Source organism: Gymnoscopelus braueri, assembly GCF_963280865.1.
Source record: "Gymnoscopelus braueri genome assembly, chromosome: 18".
Lineage (NCBI taxonomy): Eukaryota > Metazoa > Chordata > Actinopteri > Myctophiformes > Myctophidae > Gymnoscopelus > Gymnoscopelus braueri.
In genome coordinates, this window is record NC_137618.1 from 6173144 (window position 1) to 6186211 (window position 13068).

The 13068-nt window shown below is 40.1% G+C and overlaps 1 protein-coding gene across 1 annotated transcript; it reads right to left on the reverse strand.

Annotated features, from left to right (window-relative positions):
- Window positions 1–1915: 1915 nt before the first annotated feature.
- On the reverse strand, window positions 1916–5110 carry LOC308106084 (interferon-induced very large GTPase 1-like). Its single transcript, XM_080457100.1, has one exon. The coding sequence runs from the start codon at window positions 4973–4975 to the stop codon at window positions 2411–2413; it is 2565 nt and encodes an 854-aa protein (XP_080313226.1). The 5' UTR covers window positions 4976–5110; the 3' UTR covers window positions 1916–2410.
- Window positions 5111–13068: the final 7958 nt, after the last annotated feature.

Sequence of the window (13068 nt, forward strand, 5' to 3'; positions counted from 1 at the left end):
CAGAGTGCTGCGCTGTTACAGGGACTATTTTGTCTCAGTCAAATAAACTCTTCTCTTTACAGGGAAACGGATAAGCGAATTTTTTTTATTATGAATTGCCCCACAATATGAATACATTTGGATGTTTTTTGTTGGTAACTGTTGTATAATCGCAATATTACACTCGAGGGTGTGCTTAAAAAAAATGTAAAGCACACCCTCTCGTGTAATATTGCTTAATTAATTTATGCTTCATAGATGAAGTAGAAATACTTCATTTATTAATGTATGCTTCATGGATGAAGTAGAAATACTTAATTAATTTATTCATGCTTCATGGATGAAGTAGAAATCATTCTGAAGACTTGTTACTAATAGCAGAGATTGATCTCAGTTCCACTTTCTCACATGACATCATGTGCAGCAGTGGTTCACAAAGTGGGGTCCAGGGGTCCTCGATGAAGGTCCAGGGGGTCCCCAGGAAATTCTTCATCACCTCTTCTTCTCTGACAGTGTATAAATGGAACCAAAATGGACCCTTACTGTAAGTGTCTATAACTCTGACAGTGTGTAAATGGTACCAAAATGGACCATTATGGGTCTGTAACTCTGACAGTGCGTAAATGGTACCAAATGGACCGTTATCAAAGTGATGCGTTGTCAGCTTGTAAGATCTGCTATTTTGCTATATTTGAAACTTTTTGAAAAAGTGAAAGTGTTTTAAAGTGGATTTTATAAATATTTAACCAATGATAAGTATTAACAGCAGCTTGTTAATGTAACTCTGCAACACCCAACCTATGGGTCGTTGGCCATCAGGATATAAAAGTGGGCCCCAAATAATTGGCAAAACACAAAGATTTGATTGATAATATAAATTAAGCATAAAAGACAAGGTAAAACAATGTATTTCTTTTTTGAGCACCTTGAAACAAATGAGTTTTCATTGTTACCAATAGATAGGATCTTAAAGTATACTGTAGTAGTAGTAGTGCATAAACTACAGTACCCATGATGCATTGGCTGTCGTATGTGACGTCCTGGTTATAATTAAACTTGTTGACATTGCGTTGCCCCACGGTGTCCTGTCTTCTTCATTATACATATACCACGTTAGTTCCACTGATCCAAGCCGAAACACAATCCATTGATAGATCATTATAATGAACATGCTCTGAAAATGCTCCCCACAGCCCACCCATCTGACCACTTAACACGGCAGCCTTTCAGTGTTCAGACAAACATTCATCCAAATGCACACACACACAAACATTCATCCAAATTCACACACAAACATTCATCCAAATGCACACACACACAAACATTCATCTAAATGCACACACAAACATTCATCTAAATGCACACACAAACATTCATCCAAATGCGCACACACACACACACACACACACACACACACACACACACACACACACACACACACACACACACACACACACACACACACACACACACACACACACACACACACACAAACATTCATCCAAATGCACACACACACACAAACATTCATCCAAATTCACACACAAACATTCATCCAAATGCACACACACACAAACATTCATCTAAATTCACACACAAACATTCATCCAAATGCACACACACACAAACATTCATCTAAATGCACACACAAACATTCATCTAAATGCACGCACAAACCCTTGTTCATCCTCACACACCTTCAGCTGGGCTTCAGCTTGGTGCTCAGGTTGTTTTTACATTAATTTTGTTGTTGGTTTTAGAAACACTGGTAAATGATAAAAACGTAAGAAGATGATTATTTTAAAATGCAATGTCAAACTATAAATAAATACATAAATAATGTGATGGTATTAATGTTAGGTCTATTTCTTTTAGACCTTGATACACTGAAACATTTAAGACATTCATAGGCAGAATTCTGATTTGGTCTCTTTATTCACGGTGCCCTCAAGGTAGAGACAAGTAATTGTTTGTTTTTCATTTAGCACAAACACACGTGCTTCAGCTTGTTCATGACAATGCACACAAAATCAATAACATATTTCCATGAAAAATTCCAATATGTTCATTGTATCATTTCAGGACATTTTAACATTGAATTGCTTTCACTTATAGGACAAGTATTCAAAATAATATGCAAGATGAGATAAGATAATGTTTTATTCATCTTGATTAGAGTATGATATGTATTCAAGGATATAATGAAACAAACACTTAAAGATGCTTACAGAAAGATCAAACATACATTATTTGGAATGTGTGTGGTCATTCTTGGAAGCCATTGCTGTGAAATATCTATTATGCCTGTAAACACTTCAGCAATAACATCCAACGTTTTATGAATGAGTCTTAATTGTTTTGATGTCTTGGCACATTGTAGGAAATTGCATCCATGAGTGATGTAGTCAAAGCCAGCACATAAATCTGTGGTTTAACACAGGAGGCTCATTTGATCGAGGCTTTTCTGTGCCTGATTTATGTCAATCTTCGTCCAAGCTGGAGGGATATCAGCAGGTTTTGCTTCATATTCTTTGCCAAATTCATCGTTGAATTTTACCATCACATATTTCCAATAGTCTGATGCCTCGATGCTTGGGTCTCGTTGAATTTTCCAGCTGGGGAAAATTTTCCTGTACTCTTTAAAGGGGTGAAACTGACCCTCTGTCTCAGAACAACAGAATTTTATCGTACTTGTCACTGAAGACGAACATATAACAGTACTGAGTACTTTGGACTCTGCAAACTTAGATCCACAAAGACCCTTTGGTCTGTGGATTGAGGCAAAGTGTTCCGTGTGTCCATTGCCTCCTGCCTCACAAGGCACTTCGCAGAATGGACACCGTTTCCCGCATCCAAAGACTCTGTTGAACAGCACGTTCTGGGGTTTGACACGAAGTTGCTTTAGTTTCGTTTGCAGGTCTCTTTCTCTAAATGTCTTCCTCAGTGTCTGTCCCATTTCATTCACAGACACTGAAAGCCAATGAACAAAACCCTCCAGGTTTGATTTGTTCAGGACCAAGACAGTTTCCAGAGCATCCTTTGGAATGACCAGTTTATCTCCGATTCCATTGCATATATTTTGGACAAATGTCTCCACGGTGATCTCCTTTTGGGCATTTGTGATAGCGCTGGTTATGTACTTGATGTTTGCTTCTATATGTTGTTCTTCCAATTGAAAAATGTCATGCCCCCTTGAGAATTGTTCCACAATTTGGTTAAATATCCAGTCTTGAACAAAATCTTCATATGACCTAATGTAGCTTACATAGGTCTCAAAACTGTCCTTTGACAGCAAGTACTTCAAAAGGGAGTGCTGGAAGAATAACCGTGTGGTAAATTGATCAGCATTTTTGCCTTCCAGCATTGCATCAACAATGTCTGAACCCAAGAAACGGGTGACATAGTTTTCCACTGCAGGTCTCAGGCAGAGGTTTGTGAATTGCTCTGCTTTTTTCTGACACTGGTCTCGTTCATCAAACAAGTCTTTAAAAGCAGAACAGTGCTTGTCTTTCTGTTGATTTAGACAAACCTGCGGGTCATTATTTTGTTTGAAGTCGTTGTGCATTTTCTGAAACTCTCGAGCTGACACACCACAAATGTGTTGTTTTAAGTGAACTTCAAACTCAATATCTGTCTTAACATCTCCATTGTCACTCAGAATGTTATCAATCTTGTGTAGGATCTCTAAGATGTAAGTGTCATGGTAATTGGTTTTCTTTTCCACTTTCTCAGACACATACTGTGTGCAATCCTTTATAATCCTGTCAGCTAGATTTTGTGCAGCCATGATCCGATCTTTACCATCCCACCATTGTTTAGCCTTGCGTTTAGCAGAAGCAATGATTCCATCAGCAGGTTTCACTTTGAAATCACCGTGTCCACATTCTTTCAGGGTTCTTTGTCCCAGTAAGTCACAAGCATGACTCCCCTTTGCCGTTAGATTCGACCTCAGCTGAAGTTCGACTTTTCCGTAGATGTCAATGCCTGATAACCGCATTAAGTGTAATTCAAGAACAGTTTGTTCCCACAGCTCATCAAAATGTTTGTCTAGTGAAGATGAAATCATATCCCTCTTGTGTTCACTCTTAAGGCATTCCTCAATCAACTTAAGCACCTTGTCCTCTAATTTCTTTGCAAAGGTCTTCTTCACTCCCTCAACACTTATCATCCCTTGCCTGATTTCAACAGCAGCTTTCAATTGATTGCGTACAGAGTTCTGAATTTCTCTTTGAAGGCTTTTTGCACTGTTTAAGAAGTCCTCTCTGTATCTCTCAACAAGATAGACGTGTCCTTCTTTTTTATCAAAATACTCAGTCAGACACTGAATGAGTTTTGTCTCCCACGTAGACAGCTCCTTGAAGGCTTTAAGGAGCAACTGATCCAGTAACTCTTCCAGGTTTGATATGTCAGATTTCACAATTCCAAAGTTTGAGATCATTGTTTCAGCATGTGTAACCCATGTGTACATGTGTTTTTTGAAGTTCCATTCCGATTCGCTGAATTCTTTGCACAGCTTCATGTAGGCGTCGGCCACAAGGCTGTTTCGAAAACTGAAGATAAAGTTCTCATGTTGTACAGCAATCCACAGGCTTTTTGTCCATTCCAGAAAGTCCAGTACTTCATTAGCAGATGCCTTGCTGCTTCCAAGAATTTGGATTATGTTCTTCTTGAACTCATAAACAGCCTCACTGTACCCTGCATTTACTGGTGCCATTGGTGGGTTCCCATGCCAGAGTCCAGGGATGTACCAGTTCCCAGTGTCTGGATTGTATTTCATCACATCTGTGAAGTTTTTGTTGTCCTCCTTTTTCTCCATTCTGGCAGCAGCTTGAGTCATCTCATTCAACTGTTGCAACAGCAGATTCCTGTCCCGTAGGTTACTGTCTGGGGCTGCTACATCTGACACATTCTGATGAACAAACTGACAGTTGGGTGACTTCCCCAGTTCTTTCATCCTGAGGAAAGCGTGGACGACAATTTGCAGGATGTCTTTCATCAATCTGTGGGAACTGTTGTGCGACCGGGCTTTTTAGTGCATCGTTGCACCTCAATTCCAGTTCACTGAAGTACTCCAGGACATTTTGAGCTTTCCTTACCAATCCATCGCTTATCTGATGGACAAGCCGAGCAGCAGAAGGGTCTAAATCCTTCAAAGGCATTAGCCAGACCTTCAATGGTACAGCATTCTCTCCATTTGCACCCAACAACTCTGGCAGGCTTTGGTAGAGTTGTATTGCATCTTTAAAAGACACTGGATTTTTCAGCAGTGAAAAGTCCCCATGGAATTTGCATGTGAATTTCTCTACTTTTGCAATGTCTGTGTCTTCCATTTTTACACAACCCTGACCGTCTATTGTGATCATGGGAATATTATTGATTACTGCCTTCAGGTTCCCTTCAATGTCTTGACGAGTCTTTACATCAGAAACGTCACGGTCAAATACAAAGAAAGCTTGTGCCCCATAAAGTATACCTGTCACCACATGTGTTGCTGTGCCTGAATCAAAGACATCTGGATGTTTCACATTGCCTCTTCCAAGATGATTCATTGTCAATTGTTGGAACTCTGTGGTAGCTTTATATTTTAATGTTACTCTGGCCTGATTTTGTGAAGTCTTAGAATCATTGAGATATTTGGCAGAGCCATCAACTTTTACCAGTCCACCCAAGAAACTTGCTTTCAAGGATGCGTCAACATTCAGTGCTGAAGTTTTGTCCTCAATTGATTCAGATGCAACAATTTCAAATTCAGTGCTGGTCATTGGACTGATTTTTGCATTCTTTTCCAGATCTTCATGATCCCACAACGTAATCCCTGCAATGGAATGATCAATATAAATATTTTTTCTTTATTTTTCTTACAGTATTTATTCCTACCTTATTTTACACTTTATCTTATTTTCCCTTGTTCTACATTTTACATTATCCTTGCTGTGTAATGTATTCTTACTTGAACTTGTTTTCACTTGTGTATTGTTCCACACTTTATTTATTATATAAAACATTGATCCATTGATCTCTGAATGAAGAGACCATCTCTCCACAGCTACATAGTACATAATGTATGGGGATTGAGCCCACCTACCATATGACATGGATAATTATTTAAGACACACACAAAGTATATGGGGAGGGGGCGTCGCCACATCAGTTGTAAATCAGTTGTAAATTCTTATGTGTAAATTAGTTTTATGGGGAAAAAAATATAAAATAAAAGTAAAAGAAAGAAGAAAACCTGACTCTTATATTGCCCACGCAATATGCAAGTATGACTGGATGACTGCGCCGGATTCCACCAAGGAATTTGCACTCTTTAAACCTTCAAAGCACTCATTCTCAAACACTACCTCTCTTTAGACGGCTGTCTAAGTAGCCATATTAGTATTATTATTTCTTCTCTCAAACAACACTTTACCCTACACTGCTTGGACCCATGTCTTGGGATGCTGGGAATGCTCTGGTGTGTCTTGAACAATTATTATCCATGTCGCATGTGAGGTGGCGTCATTCCCCATACATGCTGATTATGTAGCTGTGGAGAGATAGGGGTCGTTCACATCAAGCACTTAATAACGATAACTATAAAGACATAGGGCCTCATTCACCAATAATTCCCAAGTGAAGTCGAGTCAGATTCATGAAACGTTCTTAAAAGGCATAATAATTGTGCGTAACTATGTTCTCATGATGATGAATCCCAATCCTCGTAACTTGAAGGGGTGTGCCAGTTAATTCTGCATATTTAGACACCCCAGATATCCCAATTTGCATCCTAATTACCATAGGGAGCCGCCCCACCAATCCCATATAAGGCCCTATAGATAACACTCCTGAACATGTTATCTATATTCAGTGTGTTATTGTTATAGTACTTGGAGCAAATGGCAAAACTGTAGTTCTGATATGATAGAGAACAATAGGCATGCACAGGAGTGTTAGGTTTGGATGTTCATTTCTCACTGGGAGGAGTACCCATGCTTAAAACAACATGCATTATAAGTGTACACAACAATGGGCCTCATGCAGCAATAAGTTCCTAATATTTCCTCTTACATTTCTTCCTAAGTGAATTCCTAAGAGAAGTCGAGTCAGATTCATGAAACGTTCTTAAAAGGCAGAATTGTTCGTAACTATGTTCTTGATGATGATGAATCCCAATGCTCGTAACTTGAAGGGGTGTGCCAGTTAATCCTAATTAACATAGGGAGCCGCCCCACCAATCCCCATAGAAGGCATGACTGCATGGCTCTGCCTGCAGTCACACATGTGTGTGATTGCTGTACACAGAAATCACACGCAGAAATAAAGTTGAGAGAATGAGGTTAAGAATACCTAAACTAAAGTCAGTAGTCTAAAGATGGTTGAACACCAGACTCCAAAAATACAAATACATAAACCAATAGTTTTGTGGAGGTACTTCTGAAGTGAACAGCAAATTATTTTATTTAATTAATTAATGTAATTTATTATTTCTCTCACATTAATCAAATTAATCACCACTAGACATCAATGTAAATTTGCTGAAATTAGCTGTTAAAAATTGACTGAATTTCATGTTCAGGAGTAGCGTTAGTAGTGGATATAAAACATTTTATTACTGAAAGCTGGTGGGTGGATATGGAGGGTCTTTAAGGTAGCAGCTGCTTGGTATGTAATGGGGTGGAAATAGGGGTGTGGTGGGTGATATGGTGGTGCAAGGAGGGGTGTAGGGGGCTGTGAGGGGGGTAAAGGGATGGGTATGACGGGTGGGTATAGGGGGGCTTTCAGGTAGGAAGGGGACGGGAAAATGGTGGTGTGGCGAATGTCGGGGATATGGGGGGGGGGCGATGAGGGTGGGTTGGGTGGGGGGACCCGGGTCCGGGACCCGGGTCCGTTTGGGTTAAATTGTAATTTCAGACCTGTTGAAAACTCTAAAGCAGTTGTTCTCAAACATTTTCATGTCAAGGACCCCCAAATTGACATGCAATTGGCTGCACCCCCACCTGAAAATGTTTTCTGCCAGGGAAAATCTTTCAAGATTTATCAAAATGTTTCAAAAATAGCCGATCTACAAGCTCAAAATGGCCAGTAATGGGACGCGTTGTGAGCTTGTAGATCGGCTATTTTCAAACAAAGTATAAAATGGGGTTAAAGTGATTAAACTGTTCCTCGTTTGCTGTGGACCCCCTGAAACTCCCTCAAGGACCTCTGGGGGTCCCCAGACCACACTTTGAGAACCACTGCTCTAAAGATATGATGAAAATATTATTTTAATTTAAATCCTATATTATGCAACTGTAGAATTGAAGAAACTTTGAGAATAAATTATTTTTGCACAAACATGTCACACTTAAGAACTCAAAGGCCACCCTAAGAGTGCTCTTCAGTGTGTGTAGATTCTGTTCTTACCTAAGAACAGATCACAGCTAAGAAAACATTGGAGTATACCAAAATCTTCTTAAAAACTTCTTAAGTGGGTTTAAGAAGAAATTTCCTCTTAAGAACGATTGCTGCATGAGGCCCATTGTTAGTCTAAACTCATATTTGCAAAAATAGATTTTCATTTATGTAAACATGTAAAAGCCAGTGGCGTACAATCACAACAGTCCTACATTTGAAGCTTTACCAGACAGTCATAGAGCATTATTTAAATTTACCTGGGACTAGTAAGTCTCGTCGACAGTCATACACCATGCCCAGACTGAAGGGTCGCCCAAGAGCTGCCAGCTCTATAGTTGAACTGCCGTGTAGGTCCATGGCTCACACTGCAATGAAGAAAATGCACATTTGTTGGCTTTTCTAATGTAATAGTAGTAGTAGTAGTAGTAGCAGCAGCAGCAGTAGTAGAAGTAGCAGTGGTAGTAGTAGTAGTAGTAGTAGTAGTAGTAGTAGTAGTAGTAGTAGTAGTAGTAGTAGTAGTAGTAGCAGTGGTAGTAGTAGTAGTAGTAGTAGTAGTAGTAGTAGTAGTAGTAGTAGTAGTAGTAGTAGCAGCATTAGTAGTATAATAATAATAACTAAACGCGTCGCAATTCAGGGCAATTGCAGAGTGTGGTTGCACCGACGCGAGTCGCGGGTCGCTGCAGTCGGGACTCGAGGAATACGCTGGGAGGAATACCATCGGAGGCTGCGCCAATTACATTGTCACATATGTGGGAACCCAGGTGAATGGTGCACCCACTGCACCTGACTTAGTCACATGACCAGGAAGTATAAAACCCTAGCTCCTTCCAGTAGAGAGCCATTTGTCTCTGCTGTAGGCTGCATTTTTCATGCCGTGAGAACACATGGTAGGCCAAAAACTGAACCTTGTAGATCTGTTACTTTGTGCGACCCTTTTGTTTGTTGTAGCTAGTGCTAATGTTAGCTTATTGTTTGAGCACATGTTACTGCTGGCTTTTGTTTGTTTGGTTGCCTATTTTCTGTTGAGCACATGGAGGCTTCCCATGCTCTTTAGCACTTTAATTTAGCCAACATCATTGTGTTTTATTATCTTATTTTAATGCATTTATTTATTATTTCAGTCTTACAAATGAAGTGACCTCCTGTGGTGTCTGTTCTGTCTGCCCTACCTGGAGACATGGGTAAAGCAGTATACATTTTATGCATTGCACTCTTTGTTTATTTTAATGTATTTTAGTTTGTAACATCACTGTCTTCTTTTATACAGCAGCTCTGGTGTTGAGGTTGCCCCCCTCACCTTGGCCTTGCATTGTGTGCACAGTTACTGCAACACAAAGTAGGTTTTAAGCTGTTTGTTCTTTTAATGATTTGAATATAGTGTTTTATTTAGTGTGATACTAGGGCTGGCAACTAATGCGTTTTGTTTGTTTCCTTAAAGGGACCACACCGGCCACTGTTTTCCACTGTTAATTTACTCTTTTTGTTTTGTTTGTTTGAGCCATCTAGCCAAGGTACACTGTAGGCATAGGTTTTAACATTTATCCATATTGGCATATTGTAACTGTTTCTCTCCTGTTCTGTTACAGTTTAATTTGTGTGACCCTGTTCAAGGCCGGGTCCGCCCTGATGCACACGGCTTTCCTCTCAGCTTGGGACTGCACTGGGGACCCCTTTGGTTTTTATTGGTGTGTATTGATATAACCTGGCACTGCATGTTTTGTATTTGAATTTTGTATTTATATTGCATGATTTCTTTGAGGCCAGGCCTGTCCCCTTTTCTTTTCCCCTAGTTATTTTGGTATTCACTGTGTGCACAGGCCGACCCGCCCTTCCTTTAGACTGCGAGAGGTAACTGTTAGATTGCCATTTTAATACTAAATACCCTGCCTTAAGGACCTTAATTGTCGTGCTAGTTTGTAATAGACAACAGTGATGTGTTTTGTAATTTCATGGTAATAAAGTATGTTATATTTCTACACAAACTGCCTCTAGTAAAGTAATTGTTCCTGTTTAAGGGAAGTTGGTCATATTACATTGTGTTGAACATTCTAAGGTTTAGGGGTTCCTCCTGCCCCCTCTACAAGCGGGAGGTGGCGTAGTCAGGCATATTACAGTATTACTACTCAGTTACTACACAACTCCTGAGATCACTTGCGTTTCATTTTGAGAGGATTGATCCACCCAACATAAGGTTTTTGCATCAAACGGTTACATTTTGAGCATTTGTGGCCCCCCCCTATGGATCAAAGTGGAAATGCTTTTGGGGATTTGTTGAGTAAACCACCCTTGACATGTGATTCAAATTTGGGATTGACTGGACATTTCGTTCGTGATTTGTGGCCTTTTTTGTAAAACGGGCCCTTCCCTCTAACTTTGGAAGCCATTTACGGACGAACGGTATGGACTATCAAAATTCTGTTTCGGTCCAGATTATCGCACGGGTCCAGAGATCATGTGTACCGATTTGTGAAATTTGGAGAATATGTGGGAGGAGGAGCTAAAAGTGTGTTTTGAAGAAAATTCAAAATGGCGGAAAATCTATCCTGACGCAAATGGGCGTGGCCTATATGGGGAGCTGCGTCATGACCCAAGGAATCTAAGGGAAACAATTTTTATTCTAGGACCTACGGTTCAAGAGTTATAGGCCAAAACGTAAAGTGGGCTGTTATAGCGCCACCATGAGGCCGAATGGTGTGATTATTTTTTAAATAATGTCGGACTAAATTATAAACCTCCCCTCCAAATCTGGTAACTCTAGCTCTTACGGTTTCTGAGAAAAAAATACTTGAATTTGAGTTTTTTCACTTTTCCATTAAAGTGGATGGGGAAATTTAATGCACTAATAAATCAATATCAGAAAATCTATCCAGACGCAAATGGGCGTGGCCTATATGGGGAGTTGCGTCATGACCCAAGGAATCCAGGGGTAAAGATGTTTTCATTTTACGACCTACGGTTCAAAAGTTATAGGCCAAAAGGTAAAGTGGGCTGTTATAGCGCCACCCACCATGTGGCTGACTGCTTTAAATATTTTATTAATAATTTGGCAATAAACTATGAACCTCCCCACCAAGTTTTGTAACTCTAGCCTTTACGGTTTCTCAGGAAAAGATACTTGAATTTGAGTTTTTTCATTTTTCCATTAAAGTGAATGGGGAAATTTTATGCACTAATAAATCAATATCAATTAAACTATGTAACCAATCTGTTAGCAAAGTACAAGCACACAATTCCCGGTGAAGCCGGTCATTTTGACATATGGCACGAAATTGGGAAAAATAAACTGTGGGAGAAATAGCCAATGAAAATAAAGTTTATCTATAAAGATCATGAAATAAAGTTTATCTATAACAATAGTCTGGTTGCCCTGTTAGGGCAACCACACTAACTAGACGCGTCGCAATTCTGGGAAATTGCAAAGTGTGGTTGCGCCGGTCGCGTGTCGCGGCCGCTGGGACGCGAGGAATACACCGGGAGGAGTACCGTCGGAAGTTGCGCGACATGCGCTTCGAATTTGGTGCCGATCGGATCCCGCGTTAGCGATACGTGCCATTTTGATTTTAGGAAATAGGCCCCTCCCACAAAAGAAACAGGCCCCTCCCACAAATGTAGCGGGCCAATGACATCGTCATGTCACTCCTGAGATCCCTGGCTTTTCTTTTTGAGAGAACTGATCCCCCCAAAAATCATGTTTTTGCATCAAACGGTTACATTTTGCTCATTTGTGGCGCCCCCTATGGATCAAAGTGGAAATGCTTTTGGGGATTTGTTGAGTAAACCACCCTCGACATGTCATTCAAATTTGGGATTGACGGACGAACGGTAAGGACTATCAAAATGCCATTTGGATATATTTATCGCATGGGTCCATAGATCACGTGTACCGATTTGTGTGAGATTTTGACAACATTTGAAGGAAAAGGAGCAAAAAGTGTGTTTTGAAGAAAATTCTAAATGGCGGAAAATCTATCCCAACGCAAATGGGCGTGGCCTATATGGGGAGCTGCGTCATGACCCATATTCTATGACCTACGGTTCAAGAGTTATAGGCCAAAACGTAAAGTGGACTGTTATAGCGCCACCATGAGGCCAAATGGTGTGATTATTTTTCAAATAATTTCGGACTAAATTATGAACCTCCCCTCCAAATCTGGTATCTCTAGCTCTTACGGTTTCTAAGAAAAGAATACTTGAAATCTAGTTTTTGAATTTTCCCATTTTCCATTAAAGTGGATGGGGAAATGTAATTCACTAATAAATTAATATCAAACTATGAAACCAATCTCTTAGCAAAATACAAGCGCACGATTCCCGGTCAAGCCGGTCATTTTGATGGCACGACATTGGGGGATAAAAACTGTGGGAGGAGATGCGGTTTGAAGTTTTTTTCATAGAGTACTATAGTCTGGTTCACACCAATAAAGTTGGACTGTGGCGCCCCCTATGGATCAAAGTGGAAATGCTTTTGGGGATTCGTTGAGTAAACCACCCTCGACATGTGATTTAAATTTGGGATTGACCGGACGTTTCGTTCGTGATTTTTGGCATTCTTTGTAAAACGGGCCCCTCCCACTAACTTTGGAAGCCAATTACGGACGAACGGTAAGGACTATCAAAATGCCGTTTGGATATATTTATCGCATGGGTCCATAGATCACGTGTACCGATTTGTGTGAATTTGAAGGAAAAGGAGCAAAAAGTGTGTTTTGA